Here is a 23,183-nt window from a genome sequence, read left to right on the forward strand (position 1 = left end):
CATCTGCTGGGGCTCAGTTAAAACACTGTTGTAAGGGAGAAGGGCATCAGTATGTCTCCCACTCACCCTCTCCCTTCCCCCTTCCTTCCATCTCACAGCCTCCCTGGAGCACCATGCAAGTTTATCAATTTACACCAGAATGCAGTAAAATCACTGAGGTTGCCAAGGTCTTGGTTTCATTAATTCTGAACCCTGATATGCCAGCCCCCCGCTCTGGCACTCGTTTGCAGGGCTGTCGCTGCTAGTGCAGGCTCGCCTCACGGCTTATTAAACCAGCACCTTTGAAACCTAGACTGGATTCAGATTCATAACATCTGATTCCCCCATGTCCCTCGCTCCCCCAGTGCCTAGAAAACAGCTTATTAAAAATCACCACTGGTAATTGCCTGGGAAGTCACATTTTTAACACTTTCTTTTAGTTCTTGAGACTTGAGTTTTCTCCTTTCCTGGACCACGGAGTAAATCATGACCATCCCTACAGTTTACTCCAGACTACAGAGGACTTGAAAATGTTTCTGTAGGGCCAATCTGCTCTCAGGAAAGCCAGTGGATCCCAGTCACAGCTGTCTCTGGGGGGAAGGAGACCTGCATGAGGCTGAGAATTAATGATTCAAAGGCAATGATTCCCCATCCTGGGGCAGGAGCTGCCAGCAGGGAGCCAGCAGCTGCAGTGACTACAGGGACCCTCGGCCCACCACCCCTCTGTGCTTTCAGTGTCCACAGATCCCTATCCTCCACAGTGTCTGGAGGTGGCTTCTCCTCCTGGGTCTGATGGAAGAGCAGATGGAGGGAGCGAAGGCTCAGCAAGCGTGTCTGGGTGTCTCTGCAGGGACTCAGCGGTGTTTGTTGGTGGGAGGGCAGGAGTAGCAGAGTAGCAGGGATCTCTTGTCGATATTTGTGGCTTTTTTCATGTTGGTGGCTATTTGTCAGTAAGGGATAGTGTTGAGCTGGATACCACTGAGCTGCTGGAAGTAGAATGAGAGTTGTTGACTTTGAGGAGCTTGAAATGTGTCTTTGCTCTGCAGTGCCAATTTAGCAGCTGCGGAAATGAGCTGGTTAGCTCAGCATTGAGAAAGCAGAAGACAGAGTCCTCCTCACTAGTGAGGGAGCTGAAGGGGAGGAATCACCTTCATGGACTGCTCCAAAGCCCAGCCTGTGGCATGTGGAGTACATTTTCTTTGCAGAATGAATTTGCAGGACTTTGCATGACTCTGGGCTTGCAGGTTAGCCTCCTGGAGGTGGATCCAAGTCTCCTCACTGGGGTGACTCATACTGGTACAATACTGGGACTTCTGGGGGCATCTCCTGTGGTTGTTCACGGAGCTGCCACAGGCTCTGTCAGCAGCAGAGTCTGGGAGAATTTTCCTCCTTCTGCACCCCAGCAGAGGAGGGAAGGGAAGCTGTGGGCAGAGCGGGAGCAGCCGGTGTTGGATGGTCTCCATGTGCGTCCTCGCAGTAGTGGGGCAGCTCTCCAGCCCGGGTGAGAGCCACGCTGCTCCCCAGCTGTCCCAGGGTGCAAAGTACCAGACCTGAGGGAGGGCTTTGTGGGAGAAGACTGAAGGCAGCACTCCCTGAGTTCACTCTGCATGGGAGATACACCCTTATGGAGCTGTCTTTTTATTTGCAAACTGAGCAGTTGTACTGGAAGAGATTTAGCAAACATGGGGCTGCACAATGCTATGTGTACTGAGTCACACATCAGGGCTAGAGCCAACTAGCACTGTGAGCTACTGAGGCAAACATTTGAGAATAGTTACAATAGGCACCAAAAATATCTTCAAATGAGATCTTTCTGCATTGCTGCATGTTGGGTAACAGGGAGGGCTGACAACCTAGGCTTAAACTCTGCCCACATGCTCTAGAGCTCATCCTGGGCAAGGCAGGCAACTGGGATGGGTACAAAACAGAGGAAAAGCAATTTTGCTCCTTTAAAGGGAGCCTTGATTAGCCAGTTTCACATAGGTTGGGAAAGTTCTGCTCTTGTGGGAGGGATGGGGTTTGGGTCCTGCATAGCGAGTGTTTGGCCCTGTGGTCCTAGCCCTGACCGCATTTCAGGAGGGAATGACCCCAGAATTACTAACACACTGTTGGATCTGCAGCTTAGAGCTCCCCACACCAGCATGGGGCCAGGGCAGCATCGGTCCCTACCAGATGCCTGCTCCTGTCTGGTTTTAAAGCTCCCGAGCAAGGGGGCTGCTCTTGAGGTCTCTTGCAGAAGCTCTCCCTGTTGCAAGATTTTCTTAGGGGTTTGATCTGTGGTTGCTGTTCCCTCTCAGCCACACTCTCTTAAAGTAAAGGAGCTGCTTCCCCAAAGCCCAGGTCTGGTTTCAGAGACCCAATTCCCCAAACTCAGGTTTTGGGGGCTTGTCCAGGCCATCTCAGCAGAGTCGGAGAACAGGCAGCGGAGGCTCTCGGTGCTGCCTGGTGCGTACTCGCACAGACTGAGCGCAGGCAAGGTAGCGAGCACTGAATCCAACTCACCCTTCTGCCAAGTGACCCTTTGGCACCCTTTCCCAGGTCCCCCTGTACCCTTCCCTCTCATCCCGCTGCCTGCTGCTCTCCGCACCCTCCTGCCGGGTCCGGGATCGCACCTCAGCCCCTTCCTGGCTTCGAGCGCACCGTCTCTCCCACTGGTTTTGCAGCGTTTTTTTCTGCCAGCGCAGGGCACTGAAAAGTGCTGGCACTGCCAAAAACCCTGTGTGCACTACGACTCCCCAAACATCCCTTTATTTTTATTGTTCTGTTAATTACTGTTTAAACTTTAATAAGTCACTTCGTCAGGAGGGGGGACCTGCAGTGAGGTTTCTGTGCAAACACTGGGCCCGGCAGTGACTCTAGTGTAACATAACCCTTTATACAATGTGGGAATGTTTAGACTGTAACAGAAACTTGTTATTTTAATGACAGTTAAAGGGGGAAAAAAAAGAAAGGAGCGAATGAAAAAGGGAAGCAAGTTTGTTGGGGAAATGGCTCATCTCAATCTCTCTGTCTGGCCTCTTTTCTCTTGGCTTTAATGATAGCTGGATAAGGAGGCTTTATGGCTTCTGTTGAAGCAAGTCTTGTTCCCAGAGATGCCCTATACGAGGCAGTATGGGGTCCCCTCTGTTCTGCGGGCCAGGACTAACAGCGGAGAGATGCTGATGGAAGCAGCATGGCTTGATTTTGCTCAGAGGCAGCAGCAGATGCCTAAAGCCAATTTGAACTCAGCCTAATTATTCTGACCGACACAAGAGACTTTCCCCTTCTATTCAGAGCTTCTTCCACTGTTTAAGTTTTTAAGTAGCAATGCTGAAACAGATGCTGGCACGCCATATGTAAGAGGGTCCACATCCCATGGAAAAAGGGACCTTTGAGCTAGAAGTGCTGCCTTATTTTGACTGGTCACCACTCAAAAGCAGGAACCATTATGGACACCTGAGAGAGGGAAAAAGAGAGAGAGAACCTGGCTCATACTCTGGGCAGCGGGAAGACAGGGGAGTCACAGGCATCCTCGATTTTGGATTGTGACTGTTGACATCTGTATTGCTTTGAGGTAGCAGAGGCTGCCTGTGCAGCGGCTGATGTCCCTGCATCACAGCACTGAAGTCACCTCCAGGTTTGGCTTGGCTATATTTAGCACTCACTATAGACAAGACCATATAGAGTGATATATATGATCTGAAAACCTTCAACTCCTGCTGACCTCTCTGCTGCTACAGTGAAATCCCCCAAATCTGTACAGTCTGGGTGAGGAGTGACACAAGACCGGGAGAAGGGAGAGCTCTCACTTTTTCCCTGACAGGTTTCATGTTTCCCCTGCCCCCAGCTGGTCCTTGGGGGTGCTGGTCCCGTGGGCAGCACGGCTTTCTTCCATCCGTGGGTGGTAGGACCACGGGGACTGAGGGAAGAGAGGCGTGAAGAAGGTATGGGGGTGCGGACTGGGGCACAAGGGGTTTGGCAGGAGATGTTGGGGAGGAGGAAGCTGGGATGGTGTTGGGAACTTGAGGAAAGAAGAGGGGAGAGGAAGAGCACGCTAAGGCTGAGGCTGACAATGGGGAGGGGAAGGGGGATCCAAAGGGAAAAACTTTGGAGGGGAGGTCAGAAGGATGCAGGGTGTAAGGAGCACTTTGCTGGAAGCAGAGCCTTTTGTAGCATCAAGAACCTTCCTCAGGCACCAGGTCATTGCCAGGAAACCTTTTCCTCTGTGCAGGAACCCTCTCTCCTCTCTGCTGAGTTTCTGACCAAAACAGGAGCCCGGGGGACTTGCACTCTGTAAAGATTTTTGGTGAGGGTGAATGTAGGGTGGAGCGGGAGGGGATGAAATCACGGGCCTCCAGGGGACTGTGTTTTCCCAAGTGGGTGAGCATGCAGGGAGCAGGCCAAAACGGTTCACGCTTTCCTGCCCGCTGCTGGGGTTGTGATTGTTATTGATTGGGTTTGCTGTTCTCGGCACTTTGTGTTTTTCCAGCTGAGCATTGGCTGCCCCTTGAATTTTTTTTTTTTTTTTAATTTTTTTTTACCTCTGCTTTAGTTCAAATGCCTGCAAACATCGTGCATGGGGCAGGTGTGTGCACAGCCCTATGCTGGCCGGCACTGTGCGTCTGGGAACGTGCAGGGGTCTGTGTAGGGTCCCAGTAACATGCAAGCCTGCTGTCAGTAGGATTAAATTCGTAGGTCTGTGTTATCTCTGGAAGTGGGTCATACAAAAAGGTAAAGAAGTCTGCTCTTGTAGGAAAACCAGTGTCAGGACTTTATGTTGAAGCAAATAATAGGAATGTGCGCAGGGACTTCCCACACTTGGGCATGTATAATGTATGTTTGGCTGGGGGTGCATGAGCTTCAACCCCACAGACAGAGGGCCAAGGCAACTGCTATCTGGAAGAATAGTTTTGTTTCATTCCCAATGTGTGGTTGTGGCTTTCAGACCCTGCCGAGCCCCTCGTGTTGGCCTGCTGTCCCTCCAGCCTGGTGTGCTCATGTCCCTCCTCCGCAGAGCTGTGCCTGCTCACGGGGCCAGTGGCAGGAGCCGTCCTTTTAGGAATGGCATTTTCCAGGTTCCTGTGTGAGGCTGACCGTGTCCCAGCTGCAAAAATAACTAGCCTATATACCCTGTGGAAACAGGAGCAGCAGCGACACATCTGTCTGGTTTGGGCAGAGCCAGCTTGTAACTAATGCCCCAAAGGGGGGCATCGAGCGGCTGCAAGCTACTTGTCAGTGTGCGGAAACCCGAAATGCAGACCTTTGGGGAGGACTAGGAGGGGCAAAGCCGTGCCGTGGGCAAAGCAACAGATACCTCTGGGCCTCTGGTAGGTTCCAGCGAGACGTTAATATTGACTGGCTTCACCGGACCAGCTGCGGGGCGTGCGGGCTGCCGGTGGGGTGGAGGCGAGGGGCCGAGGCTGGCACTGCTGGGCACCGGCCTTGTCCCCCCTGGCCTCCGCTCCTGCCTCCCCCGTGGCTGGTGGGGTCACTTTGGTTGGCGAGCACAAGCTGAGCTCAAGGATAGAGCCCCCTGGACGGAGCCAAGGAGCCGCTGTATAAAAAACGCTGAGGTTTTCCTTTTCTGTACAGCGCGTTTCCCTAAATTGCCTTTGACTGTGTGCATCGCTAATGAAAGTTTATGCCCTTGTTAGAAGGACAGGCAGGTCCGTTCCAGTTAGGGCTGGGTCTATCCTTCTGCCAACTGCCCTCCCCAGCACACACACACACGCTCGCTCCCTCGCTCGCTCTCCCTGGTGAATAAGTGGAGGCTGTTACAAAAAAAAAAAAAAAAAAAAAAAAAAAAAAAAAGAGGAGGGGAAAAAAATTTCCATATTTGTGTAAGTTGCTTTAAAAGCATTTTATCATGTCATAAAAAAAAAGGAAAGTACTCTCGGAAATTGATCCTGCACACAAGCCCATTGGACAGAAGGACGTCGGGATGTTAATGGCTATTTTGCTCCAGGGTGGCTTATTAAAAAATTTATACATAAATGCTTAAAATTGCATAAATTATTTAAAAAAAAAACATAGTAAGCAATTTGCAATCCCGATCCACTTTTCCTCTTTTTCTTTCCCTCGTCATCCTTTTCTTCCCTTCTTTCTTACAAAAAAAAAAAATATTCCTTCCTCCTCTTGTCCCTTGTCCCCTCCCTGTCTGAAAATGCGATGCGTCCAAAATTGTACATGTTTGTGTGTAAAATAAATATGATTTTAAATGTGACCCGCCACTGGCCAGCGGAACTAGCTACCAGGGGGAAATAAAAAAAAATTAAAAAAAATTAAAAAAAAAGAGGGGAGAAGAAAAAAGAAAAGAAAGAAAGAAGTTTGGATATGATGAGTGTTTCTCGCAGGCGTGGAATGTCACCCACATATCCTGGAGATTGTACTGGGGAGGTTTATGATGGTTTCCCATTGATTTGTTTCCCCGACGCAGCTGCCGACCTCTATTGAGGGACAAACATAATCAGCACTGACGCAAATTAGATGGTTATTCGTTTTGAAAATTGACAGAAAAACAATAAAAAAGATGAAATGCTCCCAAATCAATAGATATAATGAAATTCAAATAATCCGAGAGATGAGGTCTCCATGGCAACTGATAATGTGGAAAAGAAAACAATTTAATAAAGGACAGACACACTTTGAAAACAGATTGGGCAAAGGGAAGGCGGGGGGGCGAGGGAGCAAGGGGGGCCGTGGGTTGGGTGGTGGTGGGAGGGGGCAGCGGGAGGAGGTGGTGGTGGGGAGCCAGAGCCGGAGCCTCTCCGGTTGGTTAGCGGTGCCGTAGTGAAGGATCACTGTCCATCCCAAGGACGCTTGCCATAATTAAGAGAGGCTTTCGGTCCAGAAAGTGCAGATTCAGGTTTTAATACACAAAATTATTTCAGGAGCACTGAATCGGAAAGTCGTTTGTTATGACCTTCCTGAGAGGCCTGGAGCAGGGCATGTTGGAGGCGCGGCGGCTGAGCCAGCTGAGTTATGGCATATTTGTGTTTTTATAGTGCGGAGGGGAGGGGGGAAGGGGGGAAGAAGGTTAAACAGTATTTACAGCTCAGTTGTTTTCAGAAAGGAAAGAGAAATAGAGTTCATGAAAAGATGCGAGTGGAAGAGAGAGAGAGGGAGAGGGAGAGATCCCCTGCCCGGCACACACACTCCGCTGGGACGCCAGCTCCAATGAGACACTCACCGATGCTCTTTTTGCCTTAAGGTGTGGGGTGCAGATGGGCTGGGGGTAAAGAGGGGCTCTTTGGTGGGATGGGGAGTGTGTCTGTCCCTGCTGCCGAGTCTGTCTGCAGGGTCCGGCCGGGAGCCCACTGTCTTCTCACTCCAAGCTGCAGAATAAACCGCTCCTGGCATGCGGGGCTTGTGCTGAAAGCGTGTGTGAGTGTCTGTGTGAGTGTGTGCGAGTGCATGCAGGGTACTCTGCGCTCGCACGGGCAGCTGCCTGTGTGCGTCCGCATGTGTGGCTGCCGGTGGGCTGCGGATCCGTGGGTGCTCCCGGCGTGTGCGGGGCTGAGCTGAGCTCGGTGCGAGCGTGTGTGCGCCTCTGGGGAGGTGCATACGCTGCCTCTCTGGCAGTGTACTGCAGTGTGCGGATGCAATACTTGTACAGTCACAGGTCCACGGCCGTTTGCATGCGTTAGCGTGTGTTCTGTGTGCATACACGAGCACATGCACGGGCATGCGATTGCGTGTGTTTGCGTGCTAGGTCGTGTGTGCCTCTGCATGTGCACCTGCACCGCCACGTTTTTATACACGTGTGTGTTCCCACTGATGGGTGTTTGCAATTAGTGATAGCGCTAGCACATGGATGGGCTCACAAGGACAAGGGAGATAAGAAGATGAGCCCTAATGACCAGCAGAAAGAGCAGCAAAAGGCAAGACAGAGAATTAGCGTGGGTGTGAGCACTGGGAAGCGTGGGGTGAGTGCCCACACAGTGCAGCCCGGGGGTTTCTCCCCCACGTCGCCCCAACAGGACTGCTGAGTTAACTAGCTCAGGGATGACCCACTGCTTTCGCACCAGAGCTCAGCTCTCGTCTGCCCAGATCCAAGCCTTTTCCACAGCAACAGGACGGACAAGCATTTCTCCTAAGCATGTTGCACAGTATTTGCAGGTGCCAGGCATCTCCGGGGATTAAAGAGCCCCTGAACTCCCAGTGCTGCCTGCGATGGGTGCCTGCTCTGTGGGTTCACAAAAGACTCCCAGCGCCACTTGGGGATTACAGAAACCTTGAAGGGATCTGAGTGTGCCCTTTGCATAACAAGCCCAGAGTGCACGTTACCTGCGTGCATACAGCTCAGGGAGCTGTTTGGAGGACGCAACACAAGCTGGAAGGCTAAGATGCTCTGGTTTGCTCTCTGTCACACAGCTCTTGCTGAGGCCTCATTCACCTCATGCGGGCTAACACACTGATTTACTATGCAGGACCAGAAAGACCACCATAATGAACTTTTTCTGGCCCCGTGTTTCTCAGTGATGCAACAAGCATTCAGGCTCCCAACTCCCATTTATGCTCCTGACTTCCCACTGCAATTAATTAGGAGTCTGCATTCTTTGTTGGGTCTGAGCTTAATAGTGCTGAAAGGGATTGCAAATTGCTTTTAAGCTGCCTACCAACTACCAGCAGGGTTTGGAGGGACCCTTTTTGAGGAGGTGGCTCACTTAACCCCTGCCCTTGATTACGGATGACTCTGAGCCCGGCCTGAAGCCAGGGAGCTGCTCTCCACTGACTTGGGTCGTGGCGAGTTTGGGTTCTCTATAAAGTAACGTGTTAAAGACAGTCACCAAGAGGGACTGATGAAACTTTGAGCAATTGCCTTCTGAATCTGCATCCGTTAAGAGACATGGGTTGTCTCTCCCGGGTCCTTTTTATTCCCCCAGCGGCAAGTACTTGCAGCTAAGTCTGGTTCCGTCTGTACCACCGTGATATTTCACTGCACGCCCTGCCCTGCCTCTTTCAGCATTTACAAGGGGATCTGTGCAGTGTTTCGAAGGGGCTCATGTCTTGGTCTCTTCTTCTTCGTTCCCTGAGAGCTGGCTCCCATATGGGCTGGCCGGACCTGCTCCGGAGGCTTTCCCAGCCCTGTCTGCTCTCCACCACCCCTTCCCTCCCTCTCTCTGCATCCACCATGTCCTCCTGGCACAGCACCTGGAGCGTGTGTGTGTGTTTATGGCGAGGTGAAGTTAGCTGCCATGTTTGCGTTGAGTTGCCCTGACAACATGTGTGGCTTCACAGGGAGTTTTCCAAGGGCCACAGCCAGCCTGCAGGGACCTGGTGGTGATGTGCTATAACTCTCCACTCTCCCTTTTGCATCTTTCCCCTCGGTTTTCTTCACAACCTGTGGGGAGATTGATGGCGGGATTGTGATGTAGATGTTAGCAGTTCTGCTTGATTTATAGAGTTACTTAGGCTGAGTGAGGCCACTTAGGCTCGTCTAGATAGTAAACCTTTTAACTGGACTAAAAAATTAATAATAAATAAATAAATAAGGCAAGGAGGAGAAACTGGAAGAGAAAAGCCTCTTGGCTTTATGTTATCTGAAAGAAAGACTCTGAAGACAGAAGGCTCCCAGGGAGCAGCCTCTCAGCCTGGGGAGCAGCGAGACCCTGCTCGCTGCATTAGGCTGGAGCTCTGAGAGCAGGTTTTCATGGGACCAAGAGGAGGAAACTGTTGAAATGTCTCATCAAAGATGCTGCATTGACAGATGAACTAGAAAGTTGGCTGCAGGACACAAGGGACTTCTGAGCTTCAAACTGTCCTGAATTGGTGCCTTTCCTCTGCTGTTACTTGAATTGCAGTAGCACCTGAAATTGCAAACAAGATACTGGGCCCGCTAAATAGGCAAGAAATCTTTGCCCAGATGGCTGACCATCTGAAGAGAGCCAGCAGGTCAAGGGCAGAAGGGGAGCCTGCGTGATGTTGTTTGCCCAAAGAGAAGCAGCAGGTCAGTAGCAGGGCAGGGCGCAGAACCTGCTCGCTTTTTCCCCCTCTTCTTTCCACTCTGCTCCTTTTGTTAATTCTGGAAGTCCCCTGTGTTACTTGTACACAGGAAGAGGGGCTTATTTCTTGTCCGTGAGTGCAGAGCAGGGAAGGGCAGAGGCAAGGAGCTTTGCCGCAGCACCCGGGGGCGAGCGGTAGAGCCTTGGCGGCTCTCAGAGTAAAGGAGGCTGGGGGTAGACAAGATCAAAGCACATTTAGGATCATTTTTGAGATCTGCTCAGGAAAAGGTTCAGACGTGCGTTACTAAAGAGCTGTGAAGAAGGATTAGTCCTGTCCTTGCTCTCAGTTGAACCACTTTCCCCACCAGCTGTGCCAAATGCCTGTGAAGAGCTGGTCGAGCGGCAGCAGAGCAGGTCAGCGGCAGGTGAGAAGGCAGTGTCGCAGAGGGGACCAGCGTGGTCCAAGGGAGCGGGGCCAGTGTGGAGGCTGTCGCAGTTCAGCTGTGCAGGGGAGAAAGGCCCCGAGTGGGTCTGAGCTGGTATGGGATGAGGAGGACGGGGTCCACGCAGGCTGGGGGGGTGCAGGTGAGGAGGTCTCTGCGGCGGGAGAGGGCCGATGCGGCAGCTGAGGATGCAGCGCAGTGCTGAGTGTTAGCAGGTGTCCGTCCTGCTCTGCTGCCTGCCAGCCAGGCTCTGCTCTCCAGCGGGGACTCTGCGGACTCTGGAGGACTTTGAGTTGCAGCCCATTGCACCATTGCAGCAGCAGCGGCTGTGCCTGGGCTGTGCTCGGGCCAGCTCACTCCTAGTGTGAGGTCTGTGCTGCCTTTCTCTCCCTGGCCAGTGATATATGGCATAAATTAGGCCTCTGAAGGGGGATACTGCATCCTTAAGAAGAAATATGTCCTCATTTTTCTTAAACACCGTTTGCACTGAGTGAAATGTTTAGAAGGGACGCTGAGGGATAACTTTATTTCTTACTAGGGAGTTCAGAGCCGTTCAGTTAAACCCATAAAACACTGGGAGTAGGGAAGCTGACAGCCTGCCCGTGCATTAGAAAAGCCATTACTCATCTAGGGGAAATTCACCCCATGCTGGAGCCTCGCGTTACCAATGGGGTGGTCCAAGGGAGGACACAGGATCATCTCCCTCGGCCATCTGAGGGGTCAGTAGGATGCTCAGAGGTGGAAAAGACTCAGTTAGTAACAATCCAGCACAGTGACAGAGTGCTGATACGGAGACCCCAAAGCACCGAGTATACGTGGCTGGGTTCAGCCCACGGGGTGGGTAGTCATCCTCCCATCATCCCTCCTCCTCTTCTTCATGGGGAAACTAAGGCATAGGAAGCTGGGGAGGCTGACAGTTACACCATGATTGGAAACCAGGCTGGAAGGTAGCACTCCTGGCTTTTAACCCCCAGCTTAAATCACTAAAACCAAATTCCCTTCCAGAGCAAGGAGTGAAAGTCAGGAGCCCTGACCCCCTGCTCTGTTCCTGCCACCAGGCCATGTCCCCGGGGTGGAGTTGGGAGTCCTGGCTCCGCTTTCATTGCGCCGACGTTCAGCCCTTTCTTCCCAATGGGATTTAGAAAATTCGCTGGAAGACGAAGGCAAGGTCTTGTAGGTGATAGTAACAGGGATTCCTGTCTCAGATGATGGTCGGTGGGGTGGTGGGCTGCGTTACAGCTGTGGCTGGGTGGGTTCTGCTCTCGCACAGGCTCCTCGCTGGTACAGGCTGCCGTCGTTCCCCAGGGGCTGGGTGTCCCAGGGGACAGGGCCACAGGTGCCCAGCATCACGGCAGACAAGGCATCGGCCACCAAGAGGGTGGTGACTTTCTATTTGATACTTTATTTTGGAGGCTTGACACCAAAAGATTTAATATTTGTTTGAAATGAGAAACAGTTCTCAAATGAATTTGGAGAGCTTGGGAATTAATGTCAGCCCCCCCTCCCTTCCCTAAACACCCCTCCTCCCCGTCAGCTCAGCCCCCCCCTTTCAATTTCTGAAGCCTGCTGATTTGAATATTTATAAATATCAGTAAATTATTTATTGTAGCAATCTGCTGTGCCATTTCACCAATCGCCGTTAACACTTTAGGGCTCGCTCTCCAGGAGAACGCGGCTGGAGAAAACGGGCACCTGGGGGCTGGGGACGTGCTCTGGGGAGGGGATCTTGTGCCAGGGCAGAGCCTGCGGGGCTGTGATGCCAGGGAAGGTTGTCCCTGTGTACAGCAGAAGAGTCAGGGGCGTTTGCAGGAGGGGATGGGGACCCTCTGTGCCCAGTACTAGGGGACACTGCAGGGGGACACCAGGAAAAGACGTGGCTGGAAAGGGAGGCTTGTGTTAATGGGGGAAGGCAGCAGGGAGGATTGCCTGGCGGGATGCGCTTTGCTGCAGCACCCTTGCTGGCTTTGCCCTGCGGTGTGCGGGGACCTTGCTCAGCCTCAGAGCTCAGCGCTAGCCCTCTTTGATCGTAGTTTTCTGTTCCCTTGAGGAGGAAAATTCCTCTCCGTTTCTCCTGTCCCATTCCCTCCCTCCATAACTACAGTTCTGCAGTGAAAATACACACCATTCAGAGATAATGCGGCTAATTTCTGTTTGGGGAAAGGGGGGGCTCCCTCTGTTCATGAGCTGTTCTCCTGGAGAAACCCCGGCAGCAGCACCGGAGCAGCCAGTGGCCAGGTGGGAAACAGAAGCAGCCCAGCTGGCCGGCAGCCCCAGTGCAGCATACCAGCATCTCCAGAGCCCCGTCGCTTCCCCCACCTCTCAGAAAGTCTTCTGTCCTTCCTTGCCCAGTGCTGGGTTCTGTACGCTGCCTCTCACTGTCACCAGAAAATAACAGCTTCACTCTGCAGCTGAAAAGGTTGAGCAAAGGGAAGTAGGACAGGCTCGCTGAAGAGAACTGGCACTGGTCTCTGCCCCTTTGGGCCAGGGTTGAACCAGGCTCTGGGAGCTGGAAATAAGGAGGAAAGTAGCTGGAGATGCCAGTGTGGCAGGCAGGAGAAGGTCAAGCAGTGCTGAATGCAGGCAGAGTGCACTCTGACCAGCGCTGGCCATGGGGACCAGAGCAGAGTCCCCAGCTTTTCCTCCACGGTTTATGGATGGGGTGTGCAGGGAGAGCCCTCACGGTGATGGGAAAGCAGGGAGTGTAGCTGGCAGCGCTTCCGTAAGGACGCCTTGGCTGCTCACTTCATTTCTCCTCCCACGTCTTTGATTCTCCTTCTCCTCCCTGCCCAGTGCTGAGCCGGAGCCTGTCAGGTCCAACTTTAGCACCGAGGGCTTTCCCCGGCTTCACGCAGACACGCACAGGCGGGATCCATGCTTGCAGGGCAGAGGAGGTTGTTAAAGAGCCTTTCTGAACTCCCCAAGGTCAGCCAGAAAAGACAGCATCCACTAATCCAAGGTCATTTCCGGGGCTAAAAGCAATAAAATGTTTTATTGATAAACTGAAGAGGGGAAAATATACACACTATATCCACTCTCACACATTGTGAGCCATGCCTGGGCTGTTGCTGCCTTTGCCCTGGCCCTGCCTGGGATAATGCATGAGTCGTCGTGCTGGAGGGGAAGTGTTTTCTGGAAGGGGCTGCGGGTTTGGCTGCCTTCCCTGCCTCCTCCCGGCGTGTGGCTGGGCACCGCCAGGGCATTGCTCTGGGGAAGCACGTTCCCAATGCCCCAGCAGCCTTCTGCTGTGAAGGTTTGGCTCTGTCTTAGGGATGGCAGCTCAAGTGTGAAGAGGCTCCGGCACGCAGCATCCTCACCCCCAACCCCAGGAAGCCGTGCTGCCCTCCCTGCTTGGGGCTCCCGGGCAGACTGGAGTCTCTCCAGTCAAGCTTGCACCACACTGGTTAAAAAAGCAAAGGACTGTGCAGCATGTCGGTCCTCCTTCCCTCCCCCTGCCCGCCCCAAATAATGCCGTTAATAATTAATCGAATGAGAGCTTGCAGCTCCTGGAAAGCTGGCACTGGGACCTCCCTCCTGAACCGAGCTGCTCAGCTGGGCTTAAAACTCTTCAATAGGAATATGAAAGCTCCATCTGTTCGACGTACCCGTCCCTCTGAAGTGACAGCATGCCGTCCCTCCCCAGCCAGCACCCCTCTCCCCGCAGCATGGGCCCTCCTGCCCCTCTTCAGCTCCTGCCCCATCCAGCAGGGCTCCCCCTGCGCCACCAGCTCTTCCCATACCAGTAAGCTCCTGCCGCACAACCAGGGCTCCTTCTCCTCCACTGGTTCACCCAGCTCTCGCACGCCCCTTTTTCATAGCCGGGTCCCTTTCTCCCCTCTACTGGGGTTTGTTTCTTCGTTGACCCCAAGCCAAAGCCAGACTCCCGCTCGCTTTTCCTTTCCCTGCAATTCCAGATTTTCTCTTTGCACCACGGTTTGCCCCTGGGCCGGGCTGCCCTACTGCTGTCCACGCTGCAGAGCCCTTTGGTCCCGCACACCGTGACCCCTCGTAGCCCCTCTAGTTGGACTAGATGATCTCTAGAGGTCCCTTCCAACTCTGAAGATTCCGTGATTCTGTGATTCTCCCTTGGGAGGAGGCAGAGCTGAGCCGTGCCCACCTTGGCAGCACCTCACTGGGGAGTTGGTGGGCGAGAAAGTGCTGCTTCGGGGACTGCATGGAGGAGAGAGCCTGGGTGGGGACCGGGGGAAAGAGGGGCGATGGGGACAGTGCCTGGGCTTGTTGGCAGCGTGTTCAAGGGGTGACAAGGCAGGCAAATGGCGAGGTGGTTTTTGTCCTTGTCCTTGCCAGGCCTGGCTGCGGCAAGGCATCCCTTTTCTTCAAAGGGAGGTTTGCTCTCAAGATGCCACAGGGCTGGGTGCGGAGCTGGGGGAGCCGGTGTCTCCTCGCAGGGTGTGGGGAGGGGGCAAGCGGAGTAAACTCCCGGTGGCATTGTTTTCAGAGGAAGTGCTCAGTGTAAATAGAGCATGTGGGAGAGTTTGTTCTGGGCAGAGATGAAAAGTCCGTGTGACAGGCTCAGGTTATAAACGGCTTCCTCAGATTGATGCGAAATCAAAACATTTCTATTTAGACGAAGAAAATGAAGGGGGATGTTTACTTAGCCTGGAATCTTTAAACAGTGTGATGGAGACACAGGGTGATTTGGGGTGGGGAGCTCGGCCTGGGGGGAAGGAGCCTCTGCCTGACTTCGGGGGTCCCTCCCTGCCTGGCAGTCCCGACCTCGGGCAGATACGAGAGTCCCTCACTCGCCAGCTCAATTCCTCTCCCTCCACCTGAGTGAACGAGACACGGATGCTCTGGTCCCCTCCGGCTGATGGCCATCTTCAGCCTGTCTTTGGGAGAAGGGGTTCCCTTCTGCTTTGAAAATTGACAGGCTGAAAGAGGGGAATAGAAATGCTCGTATAGGTGATGTCCTTCCCATTCCACAGACAAGGAAATAAGGCAATGGAAAGATAAAATGATGTGTCCGGGCTTGTGGAGAGTTGGTTGCAAGGTTGGCAGACGCAGCTGGGAGTTCTGATTTCCTGCGGCCATACGTGCATAGGTGGAATGGAGATACGTAAGAGCCTTGGTACTACAGGGCAGATCCCATGTCAGGAAGGTCTCTGGGAGGGTTAGTTTTATGGAAAAGGTATGTTTTCAGAACTTTATTTTTAACTTAAACTTTAGGAAAAGATTCTCAAATTGTGAAAGAGCAGCATTGCTGTGCTTAAAAAAATTCCCAAACACAAGGAAAAGGGACAGGAAAGATGCAGAGGAGAAGGGCAGGAGCTGGGGGCCAGAATCTGGGGAGGCAGAGGGGCAAAGCCTCTGCGTGAGATGGAAAGAGGCAGGAACAGGAATGGAAGACAAGTTGCAGGCTCCCTGGAGTTGCTGCGTACGCGGCAAGTGCAGCCTCGGGAACGTCTGTTCCTCTCTTCCTTTGAATAAATATTTATATATTCATTTGCCGGCTGGTGCACGCACTTGGCTGCGCACCTCCAGACCAAAATAATGGGACCTGCCCTCATCGCAGAAAGGGGGAGGGCAGTGGGGATTTGAGCTGCCGCGTGTCTGCCTCCCAGTTATCTCCAGCTGCGAGCGGCACTGAGCTCACCAGTTACGCAGGGCTGGGTATGGTGAGGAGGTGGACGGGGAATCACCAGGCAGTGTTGGGGAGAGCGGTGCTGGTGATTCAGTGCTGACCCGGTGCCCCAGCCCTGGGCAGGCACCGCACCAGGCGGGAGCCACCGTCGTCCCCACCTGTGGCCACTGAGGCTCCGCTGGCCCTTTGCCCGAGCACACAGGCGTGAGCTGTAGGTGTCCTGGCCGGGCTCCAGTTGGAGCTCACAGCAGCCTCCTGAGATTCCCTCTGTGGTACCAGTTGCGCATAGGATGGGCCTTCACTTTCTGCCCTAAATAGAGTGGGAATGTGATGGGAAAGGAAGGTGCCAGCACACAGAGACTTTTGCAGCTTCATGGGCGTCTGACGGTGCCCATCTGTATGCATGAGGACTGCGTGCCTGTATTGGGGGAATGTGTGAAAGGGAAACGCATGGGGAAACGTACAGTAATGTATTTTGGGGAGGTGGGACTTTTTAACCCCTACGTGTATGACTACATTTATGGAGCGTGCCAGCGCATACGCACAGCTCTTGAAGAGCTATCATTTCTAGATGGGGAGCTGTGTGTTTGGGGGCAACGTGTGCTTTCCCTTCGTGAAAGCACGATTGCATGTAGGTGTTAGTGCTGGGGGGGTGAGCCTTTGGAAGGTGGAGGAGTACATTTTGCCTCCCTTTGTGTGGGGGGCTGATATATTTGTCGGGGGGTTATTTTTCTTGCGGTCCTTGACAGGGAAGCGTGTCTGAAGCTGTCAGGAGTTTACGCTAAGCAGCCACTCTCTGGCTCTTGGACAGGAGGTCTAAAGTTTCAGTCTGTTTGTATTGGGCTGTCATGTTATGGGATTAGGGGCTGTCACGATGGCTTCTGGATGCATTGTAGGGGGTCTGATTAATCTCACCGTGCTTCTGTGGAGCAGCACCTCTGTGCTGGTGACAGGGAGGTGTGGGCTGGGCTGCCACGAGGGACTCCTGGGCAGTGGAGGAACCCGTTCTCACCATTCAAGGTCTGGACGTGGTTTCTGTTGGCTCTCCGTGTGATGGGCCCCTCTTTCAGCAAGACATGAAGTCCAAGAGATCTCCAGCAACGTCCCTACAGTAACTCCACTGTCGCGGGTGCCTGGCAGGCGTTTTACCGGGTGCTTTTCCTGAGCCCTGGGACACAGAGCAGGGTCTGTCCCAGCACTGCACCCCTGGGAAGAGCCAGGCTGTGTGTCCTTTCTTGCCTTGGGACCTTTAACCCTTCTTAGTCTGGGTGTCTCTCGGGGGTATCATAAATAAAGAGGGAAATGAGACAATGCAGCTGCTTTAGAATCAGTTTTTTGCTTTTATTTGTGATTGAGTCTTGTTAATTGTTGGTGCAATAATCATGCAAGTGACTCTCTGATAGGGACCATTTAGTTCAAGATTCTCTGTGACCTTGAAGTTAAGACCTTACCTTCTTCCTTTCTCCCCCCACTTTCTCTTACCCCTCCTTTACTAGCTGTCACATATGAATAAACTACATTAAAATAACAAACCCACACTAATTAGCTGATTGTGCTGGGAAGTGTGAGAGCAGAATTTCCTGTGTGTGTGAGAGCGAGCGAGTGAGCAGGCAAAGGGGCCTGATCAACTGATACCAACCCAAGGCGATTTTCTCCCACACAACTGCCGCACACCAGTCTGGTGCTCCAGTGCTCGCACTTGCCCGGGCTCCTGTCCTCCATACTGGTTCCTTCTGGTCCATACTGGTTCTCTTCTCTGAGACTATGTGTAAACCCCATTAAGTGAATTCCTCGCCGTCTCTAGGGTTAGGCTTGGGAAGCTGCTACAGGTGCTGGGGTGCAGTACTGGCTGGTGTGGTTTTGGCAGCCAGCACATCTGGGATGGAGCTGGGCTCGTAAAGCAGGTGGTGCTGCAGTCTGAAGGAGAGAGCAAGTCAGGCTTTTAACAGACTTCATATCCAGCCTGAGCCAGGAGTCCATGAACAGACTACATTCACCTGCCTGAGATGTTTGGACCTTTTGAGCCCAGTTCAATTCCCCCATGAATATGTGCCTCTTTCTTGAGGCCAGTGGCATCCTTTGGTACCAGCAGGTTCGGAGCGTGCCCCTCACTGGGCTCTGCTGGCTGAGCTCCACTCAGAGCGTAGGAAACCAATGGCAGTCCCACCTTCCAGAGGATGACACTGGCCATGCCTGAAGGCCCGTTGGGTTGGGACCAGCCATTTGCTTTTAGGGTTCAAGTTGTCTGATCCCACTAATGCCCTTCCTTGCTTCTTTACCCTCTCTCTTTCCAGCTGAAAGAACTATATGCACTGACGCAACCTCAGGAAAACCCACAATGGCTGCCAAGCGCAAAGGCGGCCTGAAGCTAAATGCAATCTGTGCCAAGCTGAGCCGCCAGGTCGTCTTTGACCACGGGGGAGCCGAACAGGCACGAGCGGACAAGGGGCCGCAGCGGGAGAGCAGCAACAAGGACCTGCCTCAGCCTGGGACCAAGGAGCTGGGGACAGAGTTTTCAGATGGACTCAGCCGCGTGCAGAAGATCGAGGAGGACAAAAGGAGGGAGGTGATTGAGAAGTGGGTGAATGGGGAATACAACGAGGAGCCCTTGCTGGGGCGAGCGGAGGGCAAGGAATGTAAGGGTGCCGAGAGCGCGGAGGTACCCCCTGAAGGGGTTTACATGGTGCAGCCCAAGGGCTGCAGTGATGAGGAAGATAACGGGGATGAAGCAGATGCTCTGAGGGGCTCGCAGGATGGCAACTTCTTGGATGACAGGGATTCAGACGGGCCAGCCTCGAAGGATGATGCCTACCGGTCCTCCAGTGGCGAGACAGGCTCCAAGCTGGGGGGAGGAACCACCTCAGGTAAGCCCTCTGCCCCCTCCATGGGGCAGCTCCACGGTCGCGTTTTCTGTGGGGCAGGCGAAGCTGTTGCGGTGTGTCCGTGCTGGATGTGGTCTGCATCTGGCAGCCAAGGAGGAAGGTGGAAGCCCTGGAGGAAGGTGGAAGCCCTGGTCCCCTTGCAGAGACCTGTCATTTCGGTCTTGGGACCATGAGTTTGCCTCTGCTTCCACCTCCCCTTCCCAAGAAGGGTGTTTGTTGGGGTGGATGTGGCTCTTCCCAGACCACGGATCCCTTGGCAGAGTAGATCTCCCCGTGCAGCCCCCTTCACACCATCCCGAGATCACCGTGGGGTGTGACAGTTTCCTGGCCGTGTATTTCCACATGAGGGGGGGACAGAAAGCAGAGGGTGCCCTTGTGGCAAATCCCAGGTGACACACACACACACACACGGCGGGCTGTGCAGGCAGGCACGGCCTCCCCGCGGAGGGGGTGCAGCGGCCGGGCCGGGCCAGGCCGGGGCCGCGCGCATCTGGGGCGGTGGGACTCGCACCCGGCCACGCCCCGCCCCGCGCGAAGGGTCTGGAAGGCGCGGCGGGAGGCAGGAGGTAGGCGGCGGCGTTCCCGGGGGGCTGGGCGGGAGGGGATCCCGCGGGGGGAGGCCGAGCCGTGCCAGGGCATGGATGGTCCCCCGTGGGACCCGGCGAGCCCCGGTCGCTGCCCTCCGCCGGTAGGAAGCTGGTGTCCTTGTCACTTGTCCCGGGTTGGCCTACCAGTGCAGGTGCCCCGTCCCAGGTGTCGGGTAAGAGCCCCTCACAGAGCCGCCCAACACGTAAGGCATCGCGTTCCCTTTTTGCTGGTGTGTGTTGCCCCATCCCGGCTGGAGGGGCGGAGGGGTTACTACTCACCGTGGCGTCACCGCTTGCCATGGCATCGCCGCCATCGCCAGCCAGGTGCGGGAGCCGGTCCCCCAGCGGGGTGGTGCACCCAGAGTTCGGGCTCGAGCTGGTGAAGCGTCTAGTTCCAAACCTGTACATGCCCCACCGCTTCGGTGTGGGATGCCGACTCACGTGCAGTTGCAAGGTGTTTTCCCCAGGCTGCGTGTGCATTTCTTATTTTCACATAGTTTCTGCCTCTTTTTTGTGGCTTATTCAAAAAGCTGGATTCAGCAAGAGATGTTGGGGAAAGCCCCAGTTGAATTTCTTTCTCACTTCTGATACCCAGGTTCCCCCCACATTGATTTTGGGGGGTGTATGAGCGCTAAGCCTTGGTAAAAGCTTAGGGTAAATTGAATTCTCTCCATTAGGGCAGAGCAGCTCCCTCCCCCAATTTGTCACCCAGCTGGATTGGATCTGTAATTGAAAGATCTCCCCCTAATCTGCTCCACCTGCATGCACCCCTCCCCTGATCTCAGCACTTTGTGAATCCATCAAACTTTCCTCCTTTTGTCTGTGCGGTGTTTTCCTCCTCCTGTTAATAATGCAGCCGAAACTCATCTCCGTCTGTCCGTTCCCCTTCTGGAGAGGCACATTCTCTAGTCTTCACGAGTTCAGTGGCAGCGCACATAATTATGCATATAAGATATAAACAGAGCTGTTTAATTATCCTTCGCCACATCAGTGACAGAGTAATTAACAAACATTGCAAGATCAATGAGGAAAAGTGTGACCTTCAGTTTCCTTTGATAGGAAAGCCCTTGTCGTTCCCAGACACAAGGTGATTGTGCCTGGACTCCGTTTTTAGTTTGTTTTAATTCCCCCCCATTTGCAGCTTTTATTTGCTACAAAAACTAAAAAGAGGGGAAGTTAAATGTAAAAAATATGTTACCAAACTGGGGAAAATGCAAAGGAACTGAGGTTTCTCACTGGGGTAGGAGTTCTCAGTAAAATGCCTTTTGTAGGGCTGTGTTGTCAAAGGATTATGCAAAAATGTATAAGCGTTCATGGGCGGCTGGAGACTCATTTATGTTTAAGGCAGGTAACGGCACATGCAGGGTCCAGTTTACATCTGCAGCCACATGGGATTTGACTTGCAAACAGACGTGCTGCCAGGTCTTCAGCGTCTGCTTTGAGAACCCTGTTGTAAATGTCATTTGCAATGTTTCCCTGGAAAGCACAAACTGAAACATCTCTTGCTTTGGAAAAGACGAAGTTCTTTGCCTCTTCTGTCTTTTTCTGTCAATATTCTGGAAAATGGGTTTTAAGCTGTCCTTCACCGAGTCCTCTCAGACCTGGTATTACTGGGTGCAAGTTAAGTTTATTCCAGTGAGATCTGGAACTGTCTATACCAAAAAGGAGGTTTTTTTCCTGTGAGTTGGGGGGTAGCAGGAAGCTGTTACATCAAAAGAGAGGAATACAGCTTTGCCCTCCTGGTCAATGTGGCTTCAGGGGAGACATCCCAGGAACCTGGTTTTGAAGGTTCTGAACACTCATTGCTCCCTGTGAGGACGTAGAGGATGCAGAGCTGGCAGTGCTCAGCAGCATTTAAAATTGAACCCATACTTCTTTGATCAGCTTGAAACTTGGGTAAAAATCAGGAGCCACACAGAAAACTGTATCCTAAATCTAGCTGGGCTTTCTTGATCAGTTGGGAAAGTGACCCTAGTTACGTGTGTCTGAGAAGGGAGTCCTGGTGTGTACATACACAACCTGCTTTACTTCATCTGCTGTTTGTGTCCTCCACTAGCATCTCCTGTAGTGTCATGCCACATCCCTGCCACCTTTGTCTCCTTGCAGCGCCAGACAGTGAAGCTGCTTATGCATCAGGCAGGAGCTTGCAGATACTTGGTCCATGCTATTTAATCCTCATGCTTTGGAACAAGATGGGGAACATGCGCGTACAGCATCCCTGTTTCTTTTTCTGAGCCACCCCTGGGAAACAAGGGACTCAGTGCTCAGTCTTGCCTTCTGTGCCTTCCTCTCTGGTAGAGCTGGGAAACGTGTTCAGGAGTCGCAAAGCTGGCGTCTGTCAGGAGATGGCTGTCAGAAGCTCATCTGGACATGCAGATGTGTTTCTTCATTCATTCACGCACCCGCTCCTGCACACTGACTGACCCATGCTTCTCTGCACACATTTATATATAGCATTTAGATTTCCCAGTAGAGTCTCTCGCTGGCACACACATACCCAGGGAGATTTTCCTATGCAGTCCCATGTTCTTTACTCTGCCTGTTACTTACATAGTGGGCTACCGTAGTCACCAGGAGCTTTCCCCTGTACAAGTTTTCGAAATTCTCCTTTCTTTTCTTAGCCTGTTGGCTAAGTCCCGTAGAAAGGGAATCCTGGACCTGTTTTCAACAAGGGGGGCTTTCTCTCCAGAATTTCCTGGGGAGACTCCACTTGGGAGAACATGCATGATGAGTGCCAGTTTCTTGCTCATTGTCCTATAGCCCCCAAGTCTACATGTTTTCCCTCCCAAGCAGAATAAAGGACAGAACCCTGGCTGGGATGTCCCATCCCCCAGTATCCAGACCTTGTACTCCATTTGGGCTGTTTTGCTTTTCCTTCCATATATAGTGTGCTGCTGCAGGCTATTTTTAGCCCCTTTTTTGCTAGCTTTGGATCCTTTGTGATACGATAGCTGCTCTGAGACACACGGATCTCTGCTCTTTGGCAATGCCCACAAATGGAGAGCAGCGGCAAGTTATTATCACGTAGAAAAGGAAAGAAAATCGCGGTGCAGGGGAGGGGGAAGAAGACCCAGGGACAATGCTGCCTCTGCCTTCCAGGGCTGTGCACTTCTCCCAGGAGTTTGTTTCCCAGCTGCTGTCCTGCTTCACTTTTGTCTGTGTGTGGGCATGGGGAGGGTTTTCTCTTGATTAGGTAATAATAATTGCCTCTTCGGTGTTGTTTGAAAGCGTATGTGAAATGAGTTGGCTGGGTCTCGTACCATCTTTTTGGTGAGACATCTCCCTTCTGTAAGGTGCCTCCACTTGAAGAGCCTCTAGTCTTCTGGTTAGGTGCCCATGCAGATAAGTGAAGGTTGTCTCGGCTTTGGGTGGTGTGTTGGTGGGCTCACGCTGGGATGAGTGAAGGTGCACTTGGTAGGCAGCGAGCAGTGGGAACTGGGCAGGGTTTCATCCCAAAGGGGTATGAGCAAAGACTGAGCAGCGCTGTCAAAGCTGTTGATCAGGGAGGTTGTTGGGGTCATCTGGAGCCAAATATGAGCAAAGGAAAAACAGAATGCAAGGTGTTTGGGGGGATGAGGGAATTAAATCCAGGGTAGTGAAACCTGAACTAAAGCTCAGACTTTGCGAAGCTCAAAAAAAGGTCTGCAAACTGACACTTTCCTATGGCCTTGGGTTTTGCGTCTAAGTGTTTGCACCAGTTGAAGTCTAGCCACATGGGTACCAGAGATGCTTTCCAAGACCAGGTGTGCAGATGAGAGAAGTTTAAAAAG

The 23,183-nt window shown here is 52.9% G+C and overlaps 1 protein-coding gene across 12 annotated transcripts in view; it reads left to right on the forward strand.

The window, feature by feature from the left end:
- CASZ1 (castor zinc finger 1) overlaps positions 1–23,183 on the forward strand; it is a 243,292-nt gene that overhangs the window by 172,072 nt on the left and 48,037 nt on the right. For 11 of the 12 annotated variants that reach the window (XM_054222318.1, XM_054222316.1, XM_054222314.1 and 8 more), the window contains one exon: positions 18,239–18,808. In XM_054222318.1, the coding sequence (XP_054078293.1) occupies positions 18,239–18,808 (570 nt within the window). Of the gene's footprint in view, positions 1–9,695; positions 9,908–18,238; positions 18,809–23,183 lie in introns of those variants that run through there. The other variant, XM_054222313.1, reaches the window with a different exon arrangement.

This window comes from Rissa tridactyla, chromosome 16 (assembly GCF_028500815.1).
Source record: "Rissa tridactyla isolate bRisTri1 chromosome 16, bRisTri1.patW.cur.20221130, whole genome shotgun sequence".
Classification (NCBI taxonomy): domain Eukaryota; kingdom Metazoa; phylum Chordata; class Aves; order Charadriiformes; family Laridae; genus Rissa; species Rissa tridactyla.